Here is a 26,608-nt window from a genome sequence, read left to right on the forward strand (position 1 = left end):
AGCAATTGTGGGTTATTTTTCTTGACAAAAATGCCTTAATAGCATAAGATGAGTTAATTTGCATTCAGTGACCAATCTTTTTGTAAAGATATTGCAGAGTTTTAAAACTCTTTATTCATTTCTCTAACATTAGAGAAAGATAATTTAAGTGTCAACGATTTGTGCTGTTAAGAAGGTGGCTTTGAGCATGTTTGTCTTCCATAGTCTGGCAAATCTATGCCAGATTAATTCAAAAGTGTAAATTAAACTTCTACAAATTCAATAGTAGAAATAAAACTTCTACAAACAAAAAAATTGTGTTTTTTTTAATGTTGAAAACATGCAGTATTTTTTTTAACAAAAGTGTTTTATGTTCACAGTTATCAGTTTAAATAAATCGAATTAGTTCACTTAATTCCTTCCACTCTGGTTAGACTAACTAATTTAAAATGAGTTTAGAGTACTTCATAAATTAATGTGGAAATTATACATCTTACTGAATTGAGTTCCTGCAACACATCATTTTTTTGAGTGAACACCCTGATTGTAAAATTAAAAAGAGAAGCATGTCAAAATGGATTCGATTACACCTTACTAATTAAAAGAAACCATGAAGTTATACAAAAGGTCTCACAAAGAAGCATACCAAAACAGTACCTTTGGTTGCTGCAAAAAATGAAAACATATACAGGTATATATGCCTTTTAATTATTATATAGCAAGGTATTTAAAGTGAAAATACTAATTATCTTCAAATGAATGCAATTATTGATTACATAAAGCAAGTATACATACAAAAAGTCACATAAAAGCAAAAAAAAAAATCAGAATTTTGTGAGGCTCCAAATTGTACCTTCTTTAGCTTATGCCTAAACTAAACAAAAAAACTTTGGTACATCAGCACAAGCAATCCAGCAATACTGAGTGTGGGCTGTTGGTCTGGACAAACATTAACAGTGCAGTACACTCAATGGTGTATCCCCTCTAACACCATCATTGATAATAATATATTACTAGGTTTTTCTATTTCCTTTAATAATACTATTTTTTGGTTCTTATGAGTATGACAATAGTAAGGAGAATGCCTTCTTAACTTTAAATTTAATTTTACTTTCAGCAAAATGTCATATAAATGCAAATTCGGAGATAGAAAACCACTTTTTATATTTTTATTAGGGAAGTAAAACATGGATACAATTTTATCTTAAAATGATCAGTTAAAATTATTAAAGTGTGTTAATAATATAAAGTATTACCTTAAATCTATACCTATGCCCTTATATTATTTCTTTATTTCAGAGGTTTAATGTTCTAGAATCACAAATGTATAGCAATTTGTTACATGTAAATGTAACGTAATTTTTCATTCCTTACTTGCAACCACTGCGTATTGATGTAATGCTCTTAGAATTTGTGGGAAAAAAAAGTGCTATAACCAATAATGGCAACTGCACTAGCGCAATAATGACCGCTGTTCATTGTATTGAGCGTCTGTTGTCATTAGGGGGTCCATACTAAGATTAACCCGGTGTCCCTTCTAGTGTGTGTGGAGTTTGTAATGAATGGGAAGCTATGCCCCATGCATGACACTGTTCCGTAAGATTATTCCTTCTGTAAGCGACACTGGCTGGAAACGTGACACTGTCTTGTAAAACGTAGCAATAAAAGTATGCCTTGTGGTGCTACTGATCCGCAGACTGCCTCGACCTCAGTGCTGCTACGATTTCGGTAAACTACTAGATGTTATCATTTTGGAGCTTCGGATCGTATTTTCGGCACAATCAGGAAGACGCTTTGCGTGTCTTCAGCCTCCCATCATCACCAATAAAATGACAAGCTAGTTTAAAAAAAAGACATCTGGTCAGCCTCCAACGCGGCGAAGGGGCAATTAAGTAAAGATGGCGCCGATCACGTGACAACACCTTCCGCCTCCTCCAATCCTGTTTCACCCCGCCTTCCGGGCGCATGCGCAATTTTCACTCGTGCCCGACCCACATGGCGATTATAGCAAGTGGCTGAGAACTGGTTATAATGGGTAAAAGTAAAGCGAAAAAGTTTAAAAGGCAGCATTTTAGTCCTACCGGGCTTCCGGACAGTACCGACGTGCAGGTGGAACAGGAAGTAGAAAACTGTTGCCCTGCTGTGGAATTGTTGGAAAAGGTAAGTATGTGCTCCCGTTGTTCCATCGCGTGGTGCGCACTGACGGCAGCAAGGCCAGTAGTAGTTAAGTTAAACAATCTTATTTAGTTTGTGATTCACGCAACCCAGCAACTACAATAGAATGAAAATTTGTGTACCAAGTTAAGCTCCATTGGAGTACTTGTCGAAATGTGCTTCACAAAATAAAAACCGATTGGTATAATTCAGGGCAAGCAATCCATATAAGTAATAAATTGAACTTCGCTCTCCCAGCATTGTCAGAATACTTTAAATCAAATGGCTGTTCGGTGTAGCATCTCCTCTGTTGCTGACGGACTGGAAAAGTGGATTGCCAATCCCTTACCCTCCGGAGACCGCAAGCTCTTATGGAAACTTCGACGGGTACCCCGGAAGGGTGAGGTATGTTGCTATAATTGGGTATCATCCTCTGCTTGCCCCTTGAGGTACTGGGACATCGGCCAATTCAAGTATGTGACCAGTTTTACGAAAGCTAATGTCAGGATTTGGATGGTTTAAACAGTCCTGGGCACCATTATTGGCACACTTTCATTTTTTTGCACAACTTGTAGAATGTCTTCAGAAGTAAATGTCCCAAAACTGTATCATCAGGATATTTAGTTGGATATCGAGTACTTTGACCAGAAAACCTTATTCAGCGTACATGGACCGTATTAAAGACACCCCTCCTCAATATATGGTTGCACAGCCTTTGGCAGTGATTATTGCCTCCTCTGTAAGCTTCTTCTAGCACCTGTCAGTTGTAACTTTCTTCAGCCCTTCCTTTGCAGTTTAAGGTCCCAAATGTTTGGCGGGATTACTTTCTCCAATGTAAGATTTCAGTTCTTTCCACAGATTTTCAATGGCATAGTGATCAGACTCCTTGCTGGCCAATTTAAAATTATCAATTTTTCCTATTTCAACTGTTCCTGTGTGCTTTGGGTCATTAAATTGCTGGAGAACCCATAATCTTTGACTGAAACTTAGTTTTCTTTCACTGTGTAACACATTTTGCTCAAAAATACCTTGGTAATCCCTTGGTTTCATGATTCCTGTGATACGTTCAAGACCTCCAGTGCCAGAGACAGCAATGCAGCCAAATAACATTATAGATCCTCCACTATGCTTAACTGTAGATAGTGGTTTTTCCAAATAAGCTTCATTTCACCATCTTTAAAAATATTGTTGGTGTCCTTTGCCAAAAAGCTGTAGTTTGGTTTAGTCTGTCCACATAATATTTTCCCAGAAGGATTGTGGTTTGTCTAGGTACTCTGGCAAAAATCAGTCATTCCTTTTGATGTCTTTTCTTCAGTAGTGGGGTCCTTGGTTTAGTGTGTGGCATATGGTACGTGTCGAAACCATAACTCCTGATTGTTCTAGCTCTGCCTTTAGTCTTAGGATGTTTTACGTGGGTTTTTTTCCACAGTTCACACCAACCTTTGAAAACGCCTCTCATTAGTTTTTCTCCTTCCACAACCAGGGAGGTTTTTGATAGTTCCATGCTTTGCAAACTTCTTAATAATATTGTGCACTTTTGAAGTGGAGATGCCAAGGTCTTTGGAGATGGTCTTATATCCTGTAGGAGCATTGTGTTTGATGGTAATAACATTTCTGATTTTCATAAGAGCTCATTTCCATTGTGAAAAAGGAACAGGGAGGCTTTTTAAAGTACTAAAGCGCATCATTAATTGGTTAATTTGAATCATTTGGGCACTGACAGTCTATCACTGGTAATCTAATTTCCAATTTATTCCAGATGAGTCGAGAGTAATAGTTTTTTTAAGTTGATTTTAAAGGGTGAAGATATCGGTGTCATTGCAGTCTTTCATTTCTTCAAATTTTTTTTCATTTTATTGTTTATTAAAATTGTTTCATTTGCTGTTCTGTACCAAACATGAGTGTCTATAACTCTTTCATAGCTGTTTCACTAGATAATTTTTTTTCCCCAGAAGATATTCTACATGTTTGTAGTTAATAAATCTTAAATATTTTTTTTCTTTAAAATATATTTATTTAGCAACAATCCTACTACATTACATTTTCAAGGCAGGTCGTTGCAAAGTACAGTTAATTGTCTATGTTCAAAATCCAGATTTCAGTGGCCAATTAAAGTAAAGTTATGTGCAAACATTTTTGGAGTTGTAGGTCATAATCTGGAAGTGCTTATTATTTTGTTGACTGATATAATGGTCATGTGGCTTTCTCTGACACAGTAATTGGATCAATCACAGTAGATAATGGAGTGATTGTCCAGTTTATTAGCTATGGTGGCCCTGATCTCACCTCTTGTCTGCCGTGACTGTTATTTTTGCTGCATTTGGACCTAACTGCCTAATGGAAGACACAGTGGTAAGTTACAGGTGTAGTACAACAACACTATTTATATTTATATTAAAAAAAAGACAGTACTGTACATCACTTCCCTCATGTAGAAGAGCTGTTTTGTGTCAATTACTTAAGACCAAACGGCTTCATTATGTGGCATAAACTATATCACAAAAAGCTGTTAAGTTACCTGATTACAAAAACTCTTCCTGAAATTTGCAAAAACCCATGAAAGTAAGTTCATTTTAAAACTTATGGGATATTTTTAAACTGTAACCTTAATAATAAAAAAAAATAGTTTACTGCACTGGAAAATACCATAGTAAACATTTGCTAACCACTTACTGTTACACATGAAACCATATACAGTTGTCCAAATGGATAAGCTTGTATGACAATTTACTTCATTTTTAAAAAGTTGTTCCCCTTCAATGCATAATATGAGGTGCATTTAGCACATAGCATGCATAGTGTGCATTTTTAAGTTTGTAATATTTAGCAGTAATTTTCTGTAAAAGAAGGTGCTAGCAAAATGTTTGGTTTCTAAAAAGCTTGATGCTGTGATGACAACTTGATAGCACCTGCCTTTCACTATATATGCAACACTTAAAAATTGGTCACACGAAAGGCTTAGCAAAAAACTCTTGACAGTATACTGACGACACATTCATGCTGTATTCGTCTAAGTGCACATTTCAACTTAACGATTGACAAGATATAGAAAGTTGTACTTATCGTATTTATATACTTACCTACATTTTTATTTAACACTCCTTTATTTAAGGGTGTGCAACACAACCACAAGAATTTTAGATAGGTGTGTTCATTGATGTTCTACTTTGCTGTTTACAGTATTAACTGTGATTTTGGTTCTTAACATTTGTTTCTTTATGCTGATTTTATACAGATTGTACTTCTGTATTGTCAAGCCTTGTGTCTGCTGATACACTTCATTTGCAAAGCTGTTTTTCTTAACTGGAGTCTTTGTGGTCATTACAAATTATACTTTTAATAATAATAATAGTACATTTTATTTATATAGCGCCTTTCCCATGCTCAAGGCACTTACAGAATATAATAAAGAACGGCAGAATATACAGTATATAGCATTGTACAAACCAGATAAATAAATAAAGAAGATTAAGACAGTAAATTCTGAAAAAAAAAAAACAGACAACATAATTGATGGTCTAGCACACACACAGGTTACATTAGCATCTTGACAGAGAAGTAAACTGAGAGAAGGGTAATAACGTCAAGTAGAGCTAAAAGCCTTCCTGAACAGATGAGTTTTGAGTTGTTTTTTAAAGGAATTCATGGAGTCAGCTGACCTGATTAATTTTGGTAGGTCATTCCAGAGTCTGGGCGCTATACAGCTGAAGGCCCTGTCACCCATGGAGTGTAGATTAGTGAGGGGCACAACAAGATTACCAGAATCAGAGGACCTTAGTGGGCGGGCAGGCACATAGTGATGGAGGAGGTCACTGATGTAGTTTGGTGCGAGGTTATTTAAAGCTTTGTAGGTTATTAGTAGGATTTTATATTCGATTCTGTAGGACACAGGGAGCCAGTGAAGACGGAGCAGGATGGGTGTGATGTGCTCGCTGCTGCTGGTTCGAGTAAGGACTCTTGCAGCTGAGTTTTGAATAAGCTGGAGCTGTGATATAAGATTAGAAGGGGCACCTGCCATTTAAAGCTGAAAATAGGATTTTCTGCTTGGCTCAGTTTGGAATTAAATTATTTTGTAGAATGTCATTTAAAAATGTGTATTTTATGTACTCTACTTATACTGTACATGTAGATGCATTCTTTTATTACTATTTATAAAAATTAGTCATTGTTATGTGTATGTGTGACATATGGAGGAGACCAATGCTGTTTGTTTGTATTTTACAGCTGCAGGATCCCTGTCCAGATGTGCGAGAATATGCATGTGCTAGTATTTCACGTCTGGTACAAGAGACACGGGTCATCCCCTCTTTCCTACAGCAGGATGTGGTCAGGTGTTTGGGGCCAATGCTGCTTGACAAAAGCATAGCTGTGCAGGAGACAGCTGCAGGTGCCCTAAGGTTGGTATTTTGCCTGCCTTTTTTTTTTTTTTTTTTTTTTAAGGTTGAAGTTATAAGGACATATTGAAGGTCATAGCCTAAAGTAACCTTATATCCTAATAGGAACCTAAGTGCATGTGGTGGCCTGGAGGTCTGTGATGCAATGGTGAAACAAGATATTTTGACACCTTTGGCTGCTTTGTTGCAGGAGGTAAGTTCACGAACATTCTTTAGTGTAGCCATGTGAAGAACTGACAGCAAGATCTTTTGAGTGAACTAGGAGAACAGCAAGAGATCCAGAACCCCAATTCCAAAAGAGTTGAGACAGTATGGAAAATGAGGGTTTGAGACAGCAAAAATGGGGTGATGGTTTTTGGTTTTTTTGGTATTTATGTAAAAACAGTATAGAGACAAAGTATTTCATACTTTACCGAATTAACTTTATTGATTTCTAAAAATATATGTTAATTCTGAAAATACACATTCTAAAAAAGTTGGGACAGTGAAAGTTTACAAATACAAGATGATATGAAACGGGTGAGACAGTCATGATAGGCAGTAGTACATAAGGATCCTTCAAGAGCAAGGAAAGCTTGCCAGTTTGCCAACAGGTATGTCAGCAAATAATCGAGCACTTTGAGAACAATGTTCCGCAAAGACAGATTAGTAGGATTTTGAGCATTCCAGCCTCTACAGTACACAATATAATAAGATTCAAGGAATCTACTCAAATCTCTGCCTTTAAAAGACAAGACTGAAACTACTTCTGAATGCGTGTGATCTCTCAGATGTCACTGTCTTAAAACCTGTCGCGTGTCTTTAATGGCTCTCGTGACATGGGCTTGGGAATACTTTGGTAAGCCTTTCAGTCATTACCATTCACAGATGCAAGTTAAGGATTTACTATGCAAAGCAGAAGCTATACATCGACACTGTCAAGAAGCTTCTCCAAATTCTCTGGGCTCAGCCTCATCTGAGATGGGAAGTAGCTTAGTGGAATCCTGTTTTCTGGACTGACGGGTCAACATTTCAGATTTAAAAAAGTCATGTTCTCCGGGCAAAGTAGCAGAAGGACCGTCCAAGCTGTTATTAGCATCTGGTCCAGCATATGTCAGTGGCTGTAGAATGGATAACTTGCACATTTGTAAGGGCTATATAAATGCAGAAAGAAGTACAATTTTTAGAGCAACATATGCTGCTCTTCAGATGCAGTGTTTTCCAGGGGTGTCCCTGCATTTTCCATCAGATCAACATAAAACCACATTGTGCCCAGATTTCAAGTGCATGGCTGCCTTAGCAGAGCTTGTGTGGATTGGTCTGCCTGCAGTCCAGACCCATGTCTGATTGAGAATGTGTGGTGCATTATGAAGTGCAAAATATGGCAACAAAGGCTCAGCTGAAGACCTGCAAAATGGTGGTTACACAGTGGAAGTTAGATTCTCAAATGTTGTGGTGTAGTATAGTACAGTATAGTAGTAGTGTGTACACTATAGTACAGGGTGAGTAGAATTTGTAAATTGCTAGTTTTTTGTTTGTTTTTATTAGAATTTTCTGTTTTGTTCCAAATTTCTTGGAGTCAAATATATAAGGGCATCTGACCATTTTAGTCACATTCATTCAACATTCATTTTGAAAGAAGCATCTAAATGTTGAGGTTAAATAACATTACCTGACTAACTAGAGGTGATGTATGAATGCAACAAAAAATTATAACCACCTAACTTATGTTTATTTCAAATGTATTGACAGTGCAGCAGCAGACTTAATAGAAGCCTGAACACTATGGAGAAATATGAGAATGGTAGAAGGAACCGTCTTGAGGAAGTTACTACTGAGGCTATACATTTGCTGTGGAATCTTTGGTGAGTCTTAAATGTGACAAAGGACAGTGGTATGTATCGCATAAATGCAAAGAAAAAAGGTATTTCAAAAAAACTGAACATCAGGTATAGCCATGGGAAACAGTTCAGTTACTATCAGTTAGCAAACACTTAAACAGATGTACCTGTCATCCTGTTTTTTTACACAGACACCTGTTTACAACCCGGCTTATTCGGAACAGTCTTCTTTATGGCTGAGGCATTCTACTACTTCCTCTCGGGGTTATTATGCCATTGAAACGTCTTACCAAGGATTCTTAGATGAACACACCAGTGGGCTCATGAGTTGTCAGTTCAGCTTTTTCTTTTAAATTGTTCCGCTTCTTCTCTCACATTATGTTCCAGCAGCTGTTTTTACAAGTTAAAAGTAAAGTATCTTTCCCAGTTAGGAAGCACTGTTTCCTTAATTTAATATTAATGATCCAGTGATTGCAGTCATATTTATCAGTACTATCATATTTGCTACATTTCATGATACACACAAATTCAAAATTGCCTTATTGAGTGTAGAAATTGGAAGCAAAATCAATTTAAACAACGAATTCACTTAGAGCTAACAATTTCCATTTGACTGAAAAATTCATTATATTTAAATCATGCAGCCAGTATGATATTCAGGGGATCAGGTTGAGTATTCTACTATTGTGTTCTGTAGATAATACTTGTCTGGTGCAATAATAGTACATATTGCACACTTCTATCCACATTAATTGTTTTAACGACATGCACGCTGAAATTATGGAGTTTGTCACTTACTATGCAAAAAAAAAAAAATTAAAACCACTCCTCTTTATCTGTGTTATGTTATGTCTTCTGTGTGTGCCTTTTCCAGTGTTAATTGTGTTAACTGTGAGAGCAGGAATTGTACCAGCAGAGTTTGAGCACTCAAATGTTTTCTTTTTTTGTTTCATCATTTCAGCCTGTTAATAATAAAAATTAGCAGATAAAGGTTATGAGTCACAATGCAGAAGCTTTGGAGGTTAACCGGATTTAAATCCAGAGCGCACTAGTACATTGTGTGTAGTAAACACTGGTTACAATGGGATAAACTTAGTCACATGAGATCGCATTTGATTTCTTTCTTCCCTCATACTGCTTGATCACCTTCATTTTTGTGTCTGATCAATTGCCTTTCCTGTAATTGCAAGACAAATGCAGTGGTGTGAAAAACTATTTGCCCCCTTCCTGATTTCTTATTCTTTTGCATGTTTGTCACACAAAATGTTTCTGATCATCAAACACATTTAACCATTAGTCAAATATAACACAAGTAAACACAAAATGCAGTTTGTAAATGGTGGTTTTTATTATTTAGGGAGAAAAAAAAATCCAAACCTACATGGCCCTGTGTGAAAAAGTAATTGCCCCCTGAACCTAATAACTGGTTGGGCCACCCTTAGCAGCAATAACTGCAATCAAGCGTTTGTGATAACTTGCAATGAGTCTTTTACAGCGCTCTGGAGGAATTTTGGCCCACTCATCTTTGCAAAATTGTTGTAATTCAACTTTATTTGAGGGTTTTCTAGCATGAACCGCCTTTATAAGGTCATGCCATAGCATCTCAATTGGATTCAGGTCAGGACTTTGACTAGGCCACTCCAAAGTCTTCATTTTGTTTTTCTTCAGCCATTCAGAGGTGGATTTGCTGGTGTGTTTTGGGTCATTGTCCTGTTGCAGCACCCAAGATCGCTTCAGCTTGAGTTGACGAACAGATGGCCAGACATTCTCCTTCAGGATTTTTTGGTAGACAGTAGAATTCATGGTTCCATCTATCACAGCAAGCCTTCCAGGTCCTGAAGCAGCAAAACAACCCCAGACCATCACACTACCACCACCATATTTTACTGTTGGTATGATGTTCTTTTTCTGAAATGCTGTGTTCCTTTTACGCCAGATGTAACGGGACATTTGCCTTCCAAAAAGTTCAACTTTTGTCTCATCAGTCCACAAGGTATTTTCCCAAAAGTCTTGGCAATCATTGAGATGTTTCTTAGCAAAATTGAGACGAGCCCTAATGTTCTTTTTGCTTAACAGTGGTTTGCATCTTGGAAATCTGCCATGCAGGCCGTTTTTGCCCAGTCTCTTTCTTATGGTGGAGTCATGAACACTGACCTTAATTGAGGCAAGTGAGGCCTGCAGTTCTTTAGACGTTGTCCTGGGGTCTTTTGTGACCTCTCGGATGAGTCGTCTCTGCGCTCTTGGGGAAATTTTGGTCGGCCGGCCACTCCTGGGAAGGTTCACCACTGTTCCATGTTTTTGCCATTTGTGGATAATGGCTCTCACTGTGGTTCGCTGGAGTCCCAAAGCTTTAGAAATGGCTTTATAACCTTTACCAAACTGATAGATCTCAATTACTTCTGTTCTCATTTGTTCCTGAATTTTTTTGGATCTTGGCATGATGTCTAGCTTTTGAGGTGCTTTTGGTCTACTTCTCTGTGTCAGGCAGCTCCTATTTAAGTGATTTCTTGATTGAAACAGGTGTGGCAGTAATCAGGCCTGGGGGTGGCTACGGAAATTGAACTCAGGGTGTGATACACCACAGTTAGGTTATTTTTTAACAAGGGGGCAATTACTTTTTCACACCGGGCCATGTAGGTTTGGATTTTTTTTCTCCCTAAATAATAAAAACCATCATTTAAAAACTGCATTTTGTGTTTACTTGTGTTATATTTGACTAATGGTTAAATGTGTTTGATGATCAGAAACATTTTGTGTGACAAACATGCAAAAGAATAAGAAATCAGGAAGGGGGCAAATAGTTTTTCACACCACTGTATAACTGAACGTAATTAAAACCACTTGCACGTAATAAACTGAGATTGAGATGAACGAGTCACTGCATGCAAAGCTAGAGTGGCAAAAAACTGTCAGTCCTCTGTAAAATACAGTTTAAGTAAAATTGCTCTAATACAAAGCTGTAGTAGGTGTAAGGCAAAAAAAAAATCAATTCAAGCAGATTAATTCCATAAGAAGCATATGCCTATCAAGCTCATTTTATTTTGCTGGCCATTTTGGTTGTAGTACTACAATTCCAAAGCACTTTTTTTTTTTTTTTTTTTTTTTTTTTTTTCTTTCTTCTCCTTCCTTGCTCCACTCTATCCCACCTCAATGGCTACAGAAGTTGTAGCAGGTCTTGACACAAGGGAAGGAGCAAAAAAGAAAAGTCTTTAGTAGCTATTAAAAAAAAAAAAAATGCAGGAATTCGGAGAAGGCGAGTCTCTGCACACTGCCATTGAAAAAGAGATCAAGAGCTTCTTGATGATACCTGAGGTGGACAATGACGTAAATCCACTTGAATATAGTGGAAAACACAAGAGTTACATTTCCTCAAATTGGGGAAACTTGCAAAAAGGTACCTGTACTTAGCTGCTTAAGGTAGCCCTTAAGAGAGGACTTTCAGCACCTGGAGAAATGTTGTAACATGTAACCATGCTACTCTGAAGCCAGATGCTATAGACTGACTGGTGTTTCTGTCACACAACTTGAAGTTTCCTCAGGAGAATTTTACAATTTTGTGCAATTTTGGGCAGAACTTGTTTACAAATGCTATAGTGTGTTTGGTTTTTTTCCCTGTACAGTATTTGACAGAACTTTGTATTTATACCCTATAGTATGGTATGTTAATTTTTTGTTCTTGCTTGTATGCTGCACAAATTCACCTTACAGCAGAGCAGTTTATACTCTGGGGGGGTGGGGGGAGATAAACATAATGTTCACACCTTTTTTTAGTTAAATTATGATTCATAATTTATTCCTTTTGGATTCATATTGTGCTTACGTTAAGGGCAACTGTCTTTTTTTAAATTCTCTCATTATAATAGTTTTGTTGGTCTTAGTGCAATGTATTTGTGTAAATCCTGTAGGCCACTTTGAAATGATTTACTCATACTTTGGCTGGTGGTTTTATTATTTTTGTTTTGTTTTAAGTAAATAAGACCTGTTTTGTTAACCGTTGTTTCTATTAATCTCCTTAGTAAGCTTCAATTAATATCCTATTAACAAGACCAAGCTAGATCAATAAAATATTTGCAAACACATTTTTCTAAGATGCAAAATATTGTCTATTATCATTATCATCAAATTTTTTTTTTGCCAATATCACACCACCCATATATGTTAAATATAGGAATCTGAAACTAATCATTAAAAGCACATTCTTATTTTTGATTTAATAATTTACACTGCCTTTTACTGCATAGTTGTTCTTTCCAAAAAATGAATATATTTTCTACATGTCTGCAAGTTACTAACATAGTCTCTATATACAGTGAAAGCAGCAGTCTGGCTGTATCTATATTCAACAAAGAAGGGCTTATCAATGTTCTTGTGCAGTGCCTTCAGAAGCATGAGGAAAATATGGACCTAGCCATTTGTTCTGGTGAGTTTAAGGAAACTTCTTTAAACTGCCCAGTATTATGAATCATCAAAACTTTTTTTTTTTTTTAAACCAATATGCCTTTTTTTCTTTTCCCTTTATCAGCTTATTGCTTGCAAACTGTGACAGAAGACAACCCAGAGCTGTTGGCATCCTTTTCTGCATCGACTCTTCAAATCCTTGACGTTCTGATCATGCAGTCTGCAATTTCAATGCAGCATTTGCTTCTCCGAACCCTGGTTGCTGGTAATAAAACATATCAGAATCATATATAATGAATCAACTTGTTCTAAAAACCGCCTGTAATGACTTTAATAACATAATTCAATATAATGCATACATCGTCACTGTAAAGTACTATTAATTTATGAAAGGCATTAAGGGAATATTCCACCCAAAAATATTTTTTCATATGTTGCGTACACCATGTAATATGTAGTGGTAGCTGAGAAAATTTTTAATCATGTTTTCATGATTATGAGAATGGAAAGAAATCTTTGATATAATAGAAGCCAGTAGTGACCAATGTAGGGAAAAAATGTCCATGAAGAGAGAAAAATCTCCTGTTACTCATGAGACATAATCCATATGTTTATTATCCAGTCATTTACACAAAATGTGCAAAATGCTTGCTTTTTGCTTTGCGCCCTTCCCCCACTATAACCTATTGTCTATGGGGGAGGAGAGAAAGCTTTAGATTCATCAAAAATTTCGACCTCCAGTTTTTGATGAATCTAGACATTTGAGGGTCCCCTGATACTAAAAACATCTATATCTTGATGATGGGTGTGTGTCAGTTTCTTGAGGACAACCTAGAGCTAAAACAGCTGGATGGAAAAATACCAAACTCAAAACTTAAGCCTGTTATGAGATGACAGTGTACTGATTAGAGCCAAATTGTGCAAGAAAAAGAGACACTCTAGAGAAACCCTCAAATACTCTAATTCTGCAATTAGATTATGATAGAAAAGAATTCATAATTATTTTACTAGTAAGCCCGCGAATCGGAAATCCAAAATGCCTTTGCTGACACCGACTGCTAGCAGAGTTTTGCCCAGCAAGTTCAGTTTACAGGTTGTGGTGTTCGTGTGCCAGTCACTGAGTGTGGGAAGCCGCTGGGTTAGAGTCTGTGACCGTTATGTGATCTGACTATAGGAAGTCGCTGCGTTTGACTCTGGGGTGGGCGCCACAGCGTTTTGGGACGCCGCTGCATTTGACTGTGGACTCTGGGGCGGGCGCCAAACTGAATGACCGTTATGTGATCTACATTACTGGCACAGTGGATTAGAGCAAGTCTAGTTTACAGGTGGCGGGCTCATTGCAGTGCGGCAGTGCACGTGACATCCGGTTTACAGCCTTCTCGTTTCTGTGTTTTCTGGGCAGTGCGTGTGCGCCTCGATGCGCCCTGCATCCATATCCGGTTTACAACCTTCGGCTAGTAATATGGATGATCAGAAAGATCGGCATCAGAGCAGTAAATTACTGAAATGTTCTAGAATAGTTTGGGTAACTTGGTTCCTAGGGCGCAAAGACTACTGACTGTCACTTCTGAATTTTTTGTTAGTTACTTTCGTAATAACTAGTTCATATCATAATCATGAAATTAAAGCTTCGTAGGAGTCACTTTTTGAATTAAGACTGGGCTCTTGACCAACATCCAGTAGGGCATTACTCACCCTGCATTGTTTGTAGCAGTGGCTGGGAAGATTTTGTAATGTTGTATTTTTATGGAGAATGGTCACTTTTCTAGTACAATGTGTTATGCGACAAGAGGTAACGTTTGTAAGTGAATAATCAGAAGAAGAAATGTCTGAACACTAGAATCCCTGAAACCTATGAAAGTATTTGTAAGAGTGTAAGAGGCAGCATCCTTCCCAGGGCATTAGCAGGGAATCCTTGCTCTCCTCTAAACACAAGTGCTTCTTGATGTGTAACTTCAGCTGTAATGGGGATCTGTGTTTCTCTGGCTTTGCATACTTTTTTTTTTTTTTTTTTATTTTGTTCCTTCACATACCACCTACTGACATATCCCTACTACAGCGTAGCACTGGTTTTCATAGGAGAAACCTTTGTGTCATTCATGCATATTCATTCATTCACTTAAGTGATGGGTAAGAGGAAATGCCATATCAGCTCTTATGATTTTCAAATGTTTTTTCCTGTAGGATGTGTTTGGAATCTAAAAGGAATCCTATCCTGTACTGCTCAGGCAGAAGCAGTGAGCACAGTGGCCAGGATACTTTCAGAGACTCTTGAAGTTGATGCTGGACAGGTAATCATGGAGTTGAAGCAGGCAGAATCTCAAAAGCTTGCAGAAGTAAATGCCAGTATGAGGCCAAGAGAGGAGGATGCTATGGACGAAGAGTCCATGAAGATATGTTGTGTACCCAATCAAGGGCTAGAGGACATGTCGGACCTACTTCCGGTAAGTGGTACCACTTGCACAGTTCATAGTCCTGCAAGGTGATGCTGTAGTAAAACTGGTTTCCTCATTTTTAATTGCAGCCTCGTGATGAAGAACTGAAGCAAGCTGAAGCTGTACTTTGTGCCCAACAGACTGCTTTGGAGATTCTCGTTAATATGTGTTGTTCAGAAGGTATGTGAAGGAAACAGTTGGTGCTGTACCCATTAGAGGGTCAGTTTAATATGTTTAGTTTTGACGAGAGCAGGCCAAATAGCCCAGCAAAGCTTATCATTTCTTATTCACGTAACATTTGAAGAATATTACCTAGTTGATTTTGAAGGTTTTTAATTTTTTGCTTTTGGCTATGCTGATTGTTAAATTACATAATGTATTAACTATGCCAAGAGGTTCATGCAAAATTTACCCTTAATCAAATTCTCTGTCTCCTCTTCCTTTGTCCCTGTTGAATAAGTGATGTTAAAGTAACCGCCAAAATTCTCCATAGTAGTCTCTTCATAATTTTAAATGTTTATGTCTTAATACTGTTATCTATCTTGATTTACATAAACTAAAAGTATTGCTTGTACAGTTTTTTTTCTAGTAGTGTAAACCATGCAGTCGTGAACTTAGCACAGTATCTATTAACTGCACTTTCTTTAGAGCTGAAGTCATTTTTTTAATAGTGAGAACAAAACTGAATAGAATATTCCAGTATTTAGCTTTACAAGTGACTTATTCAGTTTAAGTGTGATCTCCCTTAACATAGTACATACTAATGTGATATATACCTCAATATCCTGTGTTTTCCTGTACACTGTCATAGATGGTAGGTCTACTAGGACTCTGAAGTACTACTCATAAGGGTTACATTAATCCTGTAATATGAAATAATACTAAAATATTTTTTCAATTTATTTGCATTGCATACTGTCCCAAATTTGAATAATATTCAAGTCTATCTTCAGTAGTTTTGTTGACTGTGAGGATGTTCTAGAGGTGACTGTAGGGTACTCTAAAATTCCTTAATTTAGTGTATTCAATGCTGCAAACAAATTTTTAAATTCTTATATGGTAAAGAACATCTGTTTTATACTTTTAAATATTTTACTATACATTTGTTTGATACGAATACCTGGTCTATAACATACTCCCAAGGTAATTTTAATCCAGATAATCTTAAATAATATTTGCATATATGCTATCTGGACCATCTCACTGGCCAATTAATGGGTGCTTGCATTATTTTAGCAAATTATTTTGTCCTTTTTATTTGCAAAGAACTACATCTAGTGACGACTCCTTGCATGTACATTTCAAACAGCTTGCTAAATATGAATTATTTTTTTATAATTTCTGTGCTTTCTGATCTTTTTGTTCAACTTCCCTCTTTTGAGTAATTTCACTGTTGTGACTTAGAAACAAAGATAAATTAAATCCCAATTTTACCAGCTGCCGTTTTGAAGCTTTATCGTCCGTATTTCCTTAATTACTTTTTGCTGTTTGTCTTTTATATTACAATAGTTACTTATTTCTCAAACGTTCAACCCTGGTTCTTATACTGAATTTTAAAAAATAAGGACTAGAAACTTGCAACAAGGACAGAGAGCTGTAATATGCATTGTATATCAATTTATGGCAACCAGAACCAAGATTTAGGAGGGAGGGAAACTTTGTCTCATGTTGATCATAAACATTTTGCATATGTGAGTCCATCACCAAAGCAAGCTTTCTCTTGGTGAAATCTGAATCTAGTCTCATACAGTGTTTATTGGCATTATTGTAGACTGGAAATTCTCCAAAGGCAAATGCAAAATATGGAGCAATAGCTTGAATGTTCAACCTTTTTTTTTTTTTTTTTTTTATATATAAAAGAACCTTCAGATGATGAGTGGGAGGAGGTGTCCAGCAGTGATGAAAGTGACCTTTGTGCAGAGACTTGCATATGTGATTCTGGTACAGACAACCAAATGATGTCACCATTATGTTTATCATCTGAAGTCCATGCAGCTTTAATCAAACACTGTGTCCCAGAAAAGGTGAGCACCAAAGATGGCAATGCATTAAATGTGTTGTCCAAACTGAAATGTGAAGATCCAGTGATGACTCTTTATAGTAATTTTTTTTTTTTTTTTTTTTTTATTTTAGGTGATAAAGAAGACTACATTGTGCAATAATGTTATATCTGAGATTTGTTTTAAAATTCCTTCCTGGAAAACCTTAGTTAAGAAGTAAGCTTTTTTTATTTTAATTTGAAACACTCCTGGTGTCACTAACCAGTCGACTTCTTGGGACAAATGGGAAGTCCATGTGATGCTCGGTGGGGAATAGCCACACATTAGCTGCTTTCTGGGCCTCGTCCCTTACTTCACTAAAAGAAAGCCTTTACAGTTCTTAGCTGAAAAGATGACTATTACAATGTTATTTATGGGTTTTGAGCACACAGACTACCCTAAATGTAGTGGAAAATTCATTAAAATCAGTGATGGCTTAAAATTGACCCAAAATACATAGCCAAGTAAACATTTTTAGAAGATGTACAAAGAATGGGTTGTCAAACTTTTTTTTCTTTTACTGTTCATTAATTTGGGAAATATAGGAGAACTCAAGCTTTAATCTTGAGCAGATGAAATTCAGGGTGCTTTTACTCATTTCAAACACAAATTAGTCAATTTTAAACTTAAAACATTGTAAACATTAATGCTACTTTAAATATTTTAATCACAAGTCCTAAGTTTAAAACCCAAGTTATAAAGAAAATAAAAACTCTTAACTGACCTTGATAATCTACACAACCCAGCGCTTCAACCTCTCTTGAAGTGGGTTTTATTTTGTTTTTTTTTTTTAAATCCCCATAAACCAACATCTTCTGGAATTACAGCTTTGACTTAGTATGTTCTTATTTTTCCAACTCTCAATACATGTTACTGTGAGACCTGACTGCACTCTTATTTCTGTGTAAAATACTGTTAACACTAGGAGTTACCACTTCACTGAAACTCCTGACGTTGACTGCGTTAATGGGTTTTCTAATTTTTCATCTGTTATGTTTTGTAAAGATTTTTACTCCAATTTCAAGCTGATAATACTGGGAAACGTTTTCTCTTAGAATGCAGCGAGTCCAGTGCAGGGCCCTGACCTGTATCCAGAACATGCTTTCGGTTATGGACCCAGATGTGCTGGGCGATGAAGCTGCACTCCGGACAGTTGCAGAACATTTGAGTCAGCTGCTTTTCACTAATTTGGGTAAGGTGGATCTTTAAACAAGATGGCTAGGAAGAACCAACCAAAATGCCACAGACGCCCAAAAACCTCTTTATTGTAACTTTTGAGGTGCTTTGGTGTTAATCACTACTCCTTCTTGTGTTATTCTGCAGATCCTCCAAGGGAAGAAGAGTTCCTGGAAGCCGTCACAAGTGCAATACGATCCCTGTTTCAGGTCTTGGCTTCAAGGGGCATTCCACAGGTGAGGGCAGGCATTAAAGTGAGACCATTGTGCTAGCATGGCATTCTAACTGTAGCAAAGAAAAAAAACCTATGAAGTATTTAGAATCTGTAGGAAGGAGAATTTGAATAGCTGAATGGCAGACATTTTACTAAGAGGAGGCAGTTTGAAGAGTTTGTTTTATTATCTAATAGCTGTGTTGTCCCATCATTTCCTCCAAGTGATGAGTGCTCTCCTCTCTCCCCAGTCTCTCGGTTCCCAGCAGTTCCTGGTTTTCTCAGAGTCCGCTCTCCGGTGTTCCAATCCTGGTGTGAGGCTGAATGTTGTCAGCATCCTGGGGGTCATGGGCAGCACACTGAGCAAACAAGCTGGTACAGCTGAAACTCTGCATGTAAGAAATAATATGGTCTAACATGACACTTTAGTGCTACAATCTTAGGTATTAAAGGTGCACACCAAGTGACTGTTACTACACTGTTTCAGATGATTGGTAACTTCCTCCTGCAAGTAGCTATGAAGGATCCTTACCTTATGGTCGTGGGAGAAGCTCTGGATGCCATATTTGACGTTTTTGGTGATGGAAAGGAGGCAGAATTAGCAGCCAGGTCTATTCAGTTACTACCAACGCTGAGAAACCTTCAGCCGCTCTTCAGGGCAAAGGTATAACATTCAATGTTGTTACTGATTCCTATAAAACAAATTTTCAACAACTCATCTTATTGATTACAGGAGTGTGCATTTTGGTACTTATTTAAGAATGCAAAGTATTTTTTCTAAAGTGAGAATGTATAAGATCTTGAGAGATTTTTAAACTAAAACAATTCCTCTAATTACAATTAAAATGTCTTGAACTTAAGAAGTAGCAGTCTTGTAATAGATATTCATTAGTGAAGTTTTCAGGCAGATATAAAGTAACCACATATTTTCCTTGTAGATTCGTAAAGAAGGAAAAGACAAATACTCCAGTGATCAGCTTTGTGTCTTGGATAATGTTAAAGTGAACTTGAGAAGATTCATTGCATATCAAGAGAGCTTGCAGAAATCATGAGTGCAGTGAGGAGTTGCCTTTTTTTACTGCAGTTCCACAGTTGTCCATGTATTGGCATTCACTAGGTGCTTCTGGGCACAGAGTTACTCTGGCATTTTCCTCAAGAATGGAGTGGTTAAATATCCCTTTAATCTCTTCAAATAAATGACTATTTTTTTGATTGAATAGGTCACATCGGTGTCATGACCTTTTATAAAGTTGGTGGCTAATGAAGAAATTGATCATGTACCTGCAAGTGGAACAAAATTTAAAAAGTAGACGGCAATGGCTTTTGTGAGGTTCTGTTTATTTATTTTACTGCATCTTTTAAGTTTTAAATGATTTGATTCCCAGTAATTTGTGACTAAAATTTACACACAAACAATGGTCACTATGTGAATTTTATAGTCTTCATGGATTCATATCTACTGTTAAGGATGAGCAGGTCTCATTTGGATATGCATTTGAATACTCATTTGGAACTCTAAGGGTGCTTACAAACATTAATCAAAAACTGACCTATGATTTGGGTAACGTGTTTTGAATGACTAAGTTGTGTTTTGTCCTCTTGTGTGAGAGCAGCATAACACCATTGTGAACCCTTAGCAACACATGAGGGTTTACTATGTGCAGCTTTTCTTGGCTCCAGCCACCTTACCACATGGAGATGAAGTGACTTCTACATTAAGGTAACATTTAAGTGAAATGATGGATCTGAGTTACAAATGGTGTAGAGGTGGTTTGCATGCCTCAAAGATGGTATTCTTCATATATAAAAAAAGCTTTAACTGATTCTGGCGCTGCATACTGTGTACTTAATTACTAAAGTGTGTGTTTGAGTGAGGTGGAAGAAGAAAAAGATGCAAAGCCAATCAATTTAGTTTAACCAAAAGCCAATAATAATTATTATTATTATTATTATTATTAATAACCAAGAGCCTTGATTAAAATGGGAGCTGGCAGTTAATTTTTGTCATGTTAACGTATATGTGTGCAGCATTAATTAGCTGCTTCTAATAAAATATAGTGGGGGGTAACAGCTGATTAAGTCCATTGTGATAATTTTCTAAAAGAAAAATATGGGCTGGAATGAATCTCTGACACAGCATAAGAGGTATAAGAAACACAATTTTTCATGGCATATTATGGTTTCATAAACCAAATGAATTGGTTTTTAATTAAGAGGTTAATTGACGCAGAAGTCTGCCAGTTGCTGTGGTTGTCCTACTCCTGGACTAGTCCCCTCAACTTGAGCTTCTCTGAAGGGAGACCATCTACACACCGGTATTGACATTTACCTGCTCTTTATTGTTCTATCAATCATCTGTTCCACATGTAGATTGCAAAAGAAAGATACATGGTTAGAATGGTACAATTTTTTTCTTGAAACAACTTCCTGTGTATATATATTAAAATATTTTAAACTGCATTTAAATTGCTGTATTTTGAACTTTATTGTAATATAATACTAATGAACAAACAAAAAAAACTCTCCCAAAGATGTAAATACCTGAATCTCGTGTGCAGAATCCAAATATGTTTTAAGACTTAGTCGATAAGGTAAAGGTTTTGAGTGACATGTAGCTTAAATTTGAAAATATTGTATGTTTACATGCTTAATAATGATGAACATATATTCTAAAACTTTGCCGTTTTTGATTTTCTACCGTACTTCACCTCAGGCAGTTCTCTGGCAAGAGCCCAGCAGTAGTCTTGACACCATACTGTACCTGGGCATCACTTGCTTTGGTAACGCTTTCCCATGTTGGAAAATGCTTGTCCTGTTCATTGCTTCCTACACAGAGGTATGCAGGGACAATGTCCAAGAAATTAAATCTTTAATACAATATGCGCCCCCCCCCCCTTTTTTAGTATCACTTGAGAAGGTCAGACTATTTCAGGGTAGTTTCCAACCTCACAATTTCCCCCAAAGTTTGAACAGACACCTTTTGACGATCTGCCAAGCAGCTTTACTAACTTAACTCTTCTTCAGTGATCACATCATTTTAAATTAACACTTCCCTGACCCAAGGGCCTACAAAAATGCCTTTCTTAATCTTGCCGTCAACTGGTCCATGGAGGTTTATGTCTCAAGAACATGAATCCTGTTTGTGTTTTATCTGTTGCTTAAACAAGAAAGAATCTTTTGCTGGATCAGCATGTGGACTGTGTTCCACATTGTTCTTTCCTGGAACAAGTGTAAGTTCTGGTCACTCTTTCTGAACATGGTAGTTCTTCTTGTCCCTATTGTTTGACTCGCACAAAGCACAGCAACACGTGGTGTTACCGAGCTGCAAACCAAGCACTGATACCGTTTTTTATTTTAAAAGTCGGTAAATGTTCTCTTTTTGTGTTAGTAGCATACAGCTTTACAGTTTAAGCAAAAGAAGATTAAGAGGTGACATGAGTGAAGTGTTTAAAATTATGAAGGGAATTAGTGCAGTGGATCAAGACTGTATTTTAAAATGAGTTCATCAAGAACACGGGGACACAGTTGAAAACTTGTTAAGGGTAAATTTCGCACAAACATTAGGAAGTTTTTGTTTACACAAAGAACGATAGAAACTTGGAATAAGCTACCAAGTAGTGTGGTAGACAGTAAGACGTTAGGGTCTTTCAAAACTCGACTTGATATGGGTATAGAAGGGAATTTTATTTCTGTTATGGATAAGGGCAGCTTTCAGGCTGATGTTTGGAGAGTTGGTGAACAAGTGCCACTCATTCACGTTGTGTTAATGGCCAGGAGTCTTCCTAATAAACAAAAAATATTTGAAAAATAATACTTTTATCCAGAGATGACAATAACTGATGAAAATATGAAGATAATGTCACAGGAAAACCATGTCTGACATGAAAAATAAAACTGCTCAAAAAAATTAAAGGAACACTTTGAAAACACATCAGATCTCAACGTGGGGGGGAAAAAATCTTGCTGGATATCTCTACTGATATGGACTGGGTAAAGAGTTAGGAACGAAAGGAAGCCACATTGTTTGATGAAAATGATCAACTTACAGAGGGCAGAATTCAAAGAGACCCCGAAAATCAAACTGAAAAAATGATGCTGCAGGCTTGTCCATTTTACCAAAATTTCATTGCAGCAACTCAAAATCGTACTCAGTGGTTTGTATGGCTCCCGTGTGCTTGTATGCATGCCTGACAGTGTCGGGGGGAGGGGGGGGGTTGAGACGGGCATGCTTCTAATGAGATGACGGAGGTGCAACCTGGCGGGGTCAGATGGACTGAAACAATGTCCCAGAGGTGTTCTGTTGGATTGAGGTCAGGTGAGTGTGGGCGCCTGTCAATAGTATCAATTCCTTCATCCTCCATGAACTGCCTGCATACACTCGCCACATGAGGCCGGCATTGTCGTGCACCAGGAGGAACCCAGTACCCACGGCACCAGCATAGGGTCTGGCAATGAGTCCCAACAATTTCATCCTGATACCTAATGGCAGTCATGGTGTTGTTGTCTAGCCTGTAGAGGTCTGTGTGTCCCTCCATGGATATGCCTCCCCAGACCATCACTGACCCACCACCAAAACTGCTCATGCTGAATGATGTTACAGGCAGCATAACATTCTCCACGGCTTCTCCAGACCCTTTCACATGTGCTCCGGGTGAACCTGATCTCATCTGTGAAAAGCACAGGGCACCAGTGGTAGACCTACCAATTCTGGTATTCTTTGGCAAATGCCAATCAAGCTCCATGGTGCTGGGCAGTGAGCACAGGGGCCACTAGACTATGTCAGGCCCTCAGGCCACCCTCATGAAGTCCTTTCCAGCTCTCCTAGAGTAACTGCCTGTCTCCTGGAATCTCCTCCATGCTGTAGAGACTGTGCTGGGAGACACCGCAAACCTTCTGGCAATGGCACATATTGATGTGCCATTATGGAGACATTGGACTACTTGTGCCAGCTCTGTAGGGTCCAGGTATCGCCTCATGCTACCAGTAGTGACACTGACCATAGTTAAATGCAAAACTAGTGAAAAAATTTGAGGAGGGAAAAATGTCAGTGGCCTCCACCTGTTAAACCATTCTTGTTTTGGGGGTCATCTCATTGTTGCCCCTCTAGTGCACCTGTTCTTAATTTCATTTACACCAAAGCAGCTGAAAGTGATTAACAAGCCCCCTCTGCTACTTAACTGACCAGATCAATAGCCCAGAAGTTTCATTGACTTGATGCTATACTCTCATTAAAAAGTGTTCCTTTAATTTTTTTGAGCAGTTATATATATATACTGTGTATATATATATATATATATATATATATATATATATATACTGTATATTAATATATATATATAAAATCTGGCTTTGTGTTTAGATTCAGCACTATAAAGTATGCTTAGAGCCTCCCCATCACAATCCTTTGGACGAGATTGTTGTTGACCAGTATAATCTGTGTTGCTTCGTTTTGAGATACCTCAAATAATTTAAAATACCTTAATTGCATTTAGCCATCTCAAAATGGACAGGTTTATTTCAAGGTGTCTTCAATAGGATAATCTTAGAATACAAGTTACTAAAACCGTGAATGTTGTTAATGATTGCTGAAAGTACATGTAACAGACTTTAGAGTTTCTATACACCTTAATGAAATACATTGGAAGTACAAGAAGAACCCACTTTCAGCATTGGAGAATGTGCAGATCCTACAAAGAAGGAATTCAAAGTAGGACTCTTCCAGGAGGGCAGCACGGTGGCACAGTGGTAGTGCTGCTGCCTTGCAGTAAGGAGGCCTCCTTACTGGCTTCCCAGGACCTCCCTGCGTGGAGTTTGCATGTTCTCCCCGTGTCTGTGTGAGTTTCCTCCAGTGCTCTGGTTTCCTCCCACAGTCCAAAGACATGCAGGTTAGTTAGGTGCATTGGCGATCCTAAATTGTCCCTAGTGTGTGCTTGGTGTGTGGGTATAGGCTGGCGCCCTGCCCGGGGTTTGTTCCTGCCTTGTACCCTGTGTTGGCTGGGATTGGCTCCAGCAGACCCCCGTGACCCTGTGTTGGGATGTAATGGGTTGGGAAATGACTCTTCCAGGATCCAAGCATTTTGAGGTGGAATTCTATCCACAACTGCATAATGAAAGTGCAACAGACAACATGCATGGTTTTAAATTTCTTTTTATAAGGATTTGATTAACTTTTTTCTTAAATACCTCTCCCTCACTCCAAATTCAGTAACTGTCAGTGTAATTGCACACTTTTTGAAATTTTCTGATGAGAACTGATTTTCAAACTAGTATAGCATGTCATCTCCTATATACCAAACATGTCAAACATAATATCAAATGGAAATTCTTATTTCTCGAGGATGATGTATTTGACATACAGTATTACTATATTTTCCATATGTTTTAATTTTCTTAGAACAACTTGACCACAGATAGTGTGTGTTTATGTGCTGGCGTCCTTGTTGTGTCCTTGTGTTGAAGTTATCAACATCATCATCCTCATCATTTTCTTTCTTATTTTCCTGCTGAGGGTCATGGCAGCAATCTGCTGGTCTTGGATCAACAGTCCTCCCGATCCCTAGGTCCTCTAGACCTTGCCAAGGAAAACTAGAGCATTTGACAGACACAGATGTGGACGAATATGTTGGTACCCATTCACGAAAACAAAAGAACCCCCAATTGTCTCTGAAATCACTTGAAAAGTGATTGCCACCCATCATAAAAACAAAAAGCAAATCAGGGTTTGCTTTAGAGCTTTGATTTAATAGAATATTTCAAATAATAACAACAATGACATGACAAAAACTGGGCCTCCTTCATGTCTCACAGTAGATATGGTGTTCTTCTCTTTGAAAGCCTTGTTTTTGTTTGTTTGTGGACAAACTGATATGACTTAACAGTTTTGTCTCATCTGTCCAAAGGGTATTCTCCCAGAAGCATTGTGGCTTGTCAATACGCATGTTAGTAAATTCCACTTTGACCTTTTTATATTTTTCTTTCAAGGTTGGAGTCCTCCTTGGTCTTCTTCCACTGAGCCCACTGTCACTCAAAAGGCAATGGATGGTGTGATCAGACACTGAAAGACTTTGACCTCGGACTTCAGATTGTACCTCTTTGGAAGTTGTCCTTAGTTCTTTGTTTACCATTCTCACTATCCTTATGTCTATTATGGGGTTGATTTTCTTCTTGCAGCCGCATTCAGGAAGGTTGGCTACAGTTCCATGGACTTTAAACCTCTTAATAATATTTGCAGCTGTTATCATGTTCTTATAGACTTTGCCTTTAACATGCTTGTCTAGAAATTTCTTTCTGATCTCCTCAGAAACTCTCTCCCCTGCTTTCTCTAGTCCATGTTCAATGTGGGACTCATGATGATCCCCAACAGCAGACTGACTATACTTTTCTCTATTTATATAGGCTGAATGACTAATTGCACGATTGAAGATGTGTGTGATATTAATTGAAGAAAACAAGTGGTTGGAAAAATGACTCTAATCCAATTATTTAGGATATTTTTCTGGGGTATCAACAAATGTGTCCAGGCCATTTTAGAATACCTTTTTTAGAATCAGCAATACTTGATCTCTTTTCACACTTGCTTTGCTTTACCCGATGACAAATCAAAGGCATGCAGGTATGAATGGGACAATCACTTTTCACTAAAACACTTTTTCAAAGAGCTGTAAGGGTACCAACACACTTTTCCAAGTCTTTATGACCCTCTAGTGTGCCCTGGGTCTATTCCGCAGTCTTCAGTCAGTCTGCTGGTGCCTTGTACACCTCTCAGGGGAGGCACCTATGGGATACCCCAAACCATATGGCATCTCAGTTTTCTTCTTTAAGAAGCAGTTCTACTCCCAGTTCCTCCAGAATCATGAGAAAAGCCAAGCAAAATGACACCTTTTATTGGCTAACTAAAAAGATTACAATATGCAAGCTTTCGAGGCAACTCAGGCCCCTTCTTCAGGCAAGATGCCGGCGGAAGCTAATCGGGAGGCACCTGGAGCACATCCTTCTTGCCAGA

General features: G+C 37.7%; 1 protein-coding gene across 2 annotated transcripts; it reads left to right on the plus strand.

The window, feature by feature from the left end:
* The first annotated feature begins 1,937 nt into the window (after nt 1–1,937).
* heatr3 (HEAT repeat containing 3) lies at nt 1,938–21,022 on the plus strand. 2 transcript variants are annotated; one of them, XM_028809263.2, is made up of 15 exons: nt 1,938–2,139; nt 6,358–6,530; nt 6,633–6,720; nt 8,259–8,371; nt 12,658–12,767; nt 12,870–13,010; nt 14,930–15,189; nt 15,270–15,360; nt 17,041–17,204; nt 17,314–17,396; nt 18,275–18,411; nt 18,543–18,631; nt 18,858–19,001; nt 19,094–19,270; nt 19,545–21,020. In XM_028809263.2, the coding sequence occupies exons 1-15, from the start codon at nt 2,011–2,013 to the stop codon at nt 19,656–19,658; spliced, it is 2,013 nt and encodes a 670-aa protein (XP_028665096.1). In that variant the 5' UTR covers nt 1,938–2,010; the 3' UTR covers nt 19,659–21,020. The 2 variants fall into 2 exon arrangements, with proteins under 2 accessions (XP_028665096.1, XP_051788025.1); XM_051932065.1 differs by lacking the exons at nt 1,938–2,139; nt 6,358–6,530 and having other exon boundaries at nt 8,264–8,371; nt 19,545–21,022.
* The last annotated feature ends 5,586 nt before the right edge of the window (nt 21,023–26,608 follow it).

Source organism: Erpetoichthys calabaricus, chromosome 9, assembly GCF_900747795.2.
Source record: "Erpetoichthys calabaricus chromosome 9, fErpCal1.3, whole genome shotgun sequence".
Taxonomy (NCBI): Eukaryota; Metazoa; Chordata; class Cladistia; order Polypteriformes; family Polypteridae; genus Erpetoichthys; species Erpetoichthys calabaricus.

Bases quoted from the DNA above. Each gene is read 5' to 3' on its own strand.
- heatr3 (XM_028809263.2), top strand. From the start codon at position 2,011: ATGGGTAAAAGTAAAGCGAAAAAGTTTAAAAGGCAGCATTTTAGTCCT. The intron at 8,372-12,657 runs GTGAGTCTTAAA...CTCTATATACAG, and splicing joins CATTTGCTGTGGAATCTTTG to TGAAAGCAGCAGTCTGGCTG. The intron at 15,361-17,040 runs GTATGTGAAGGA...TATATATAAAAG, and splicing joins TAATATGTGTTGTTCAGAAG to AACCTTCAGATGATGAGTGG.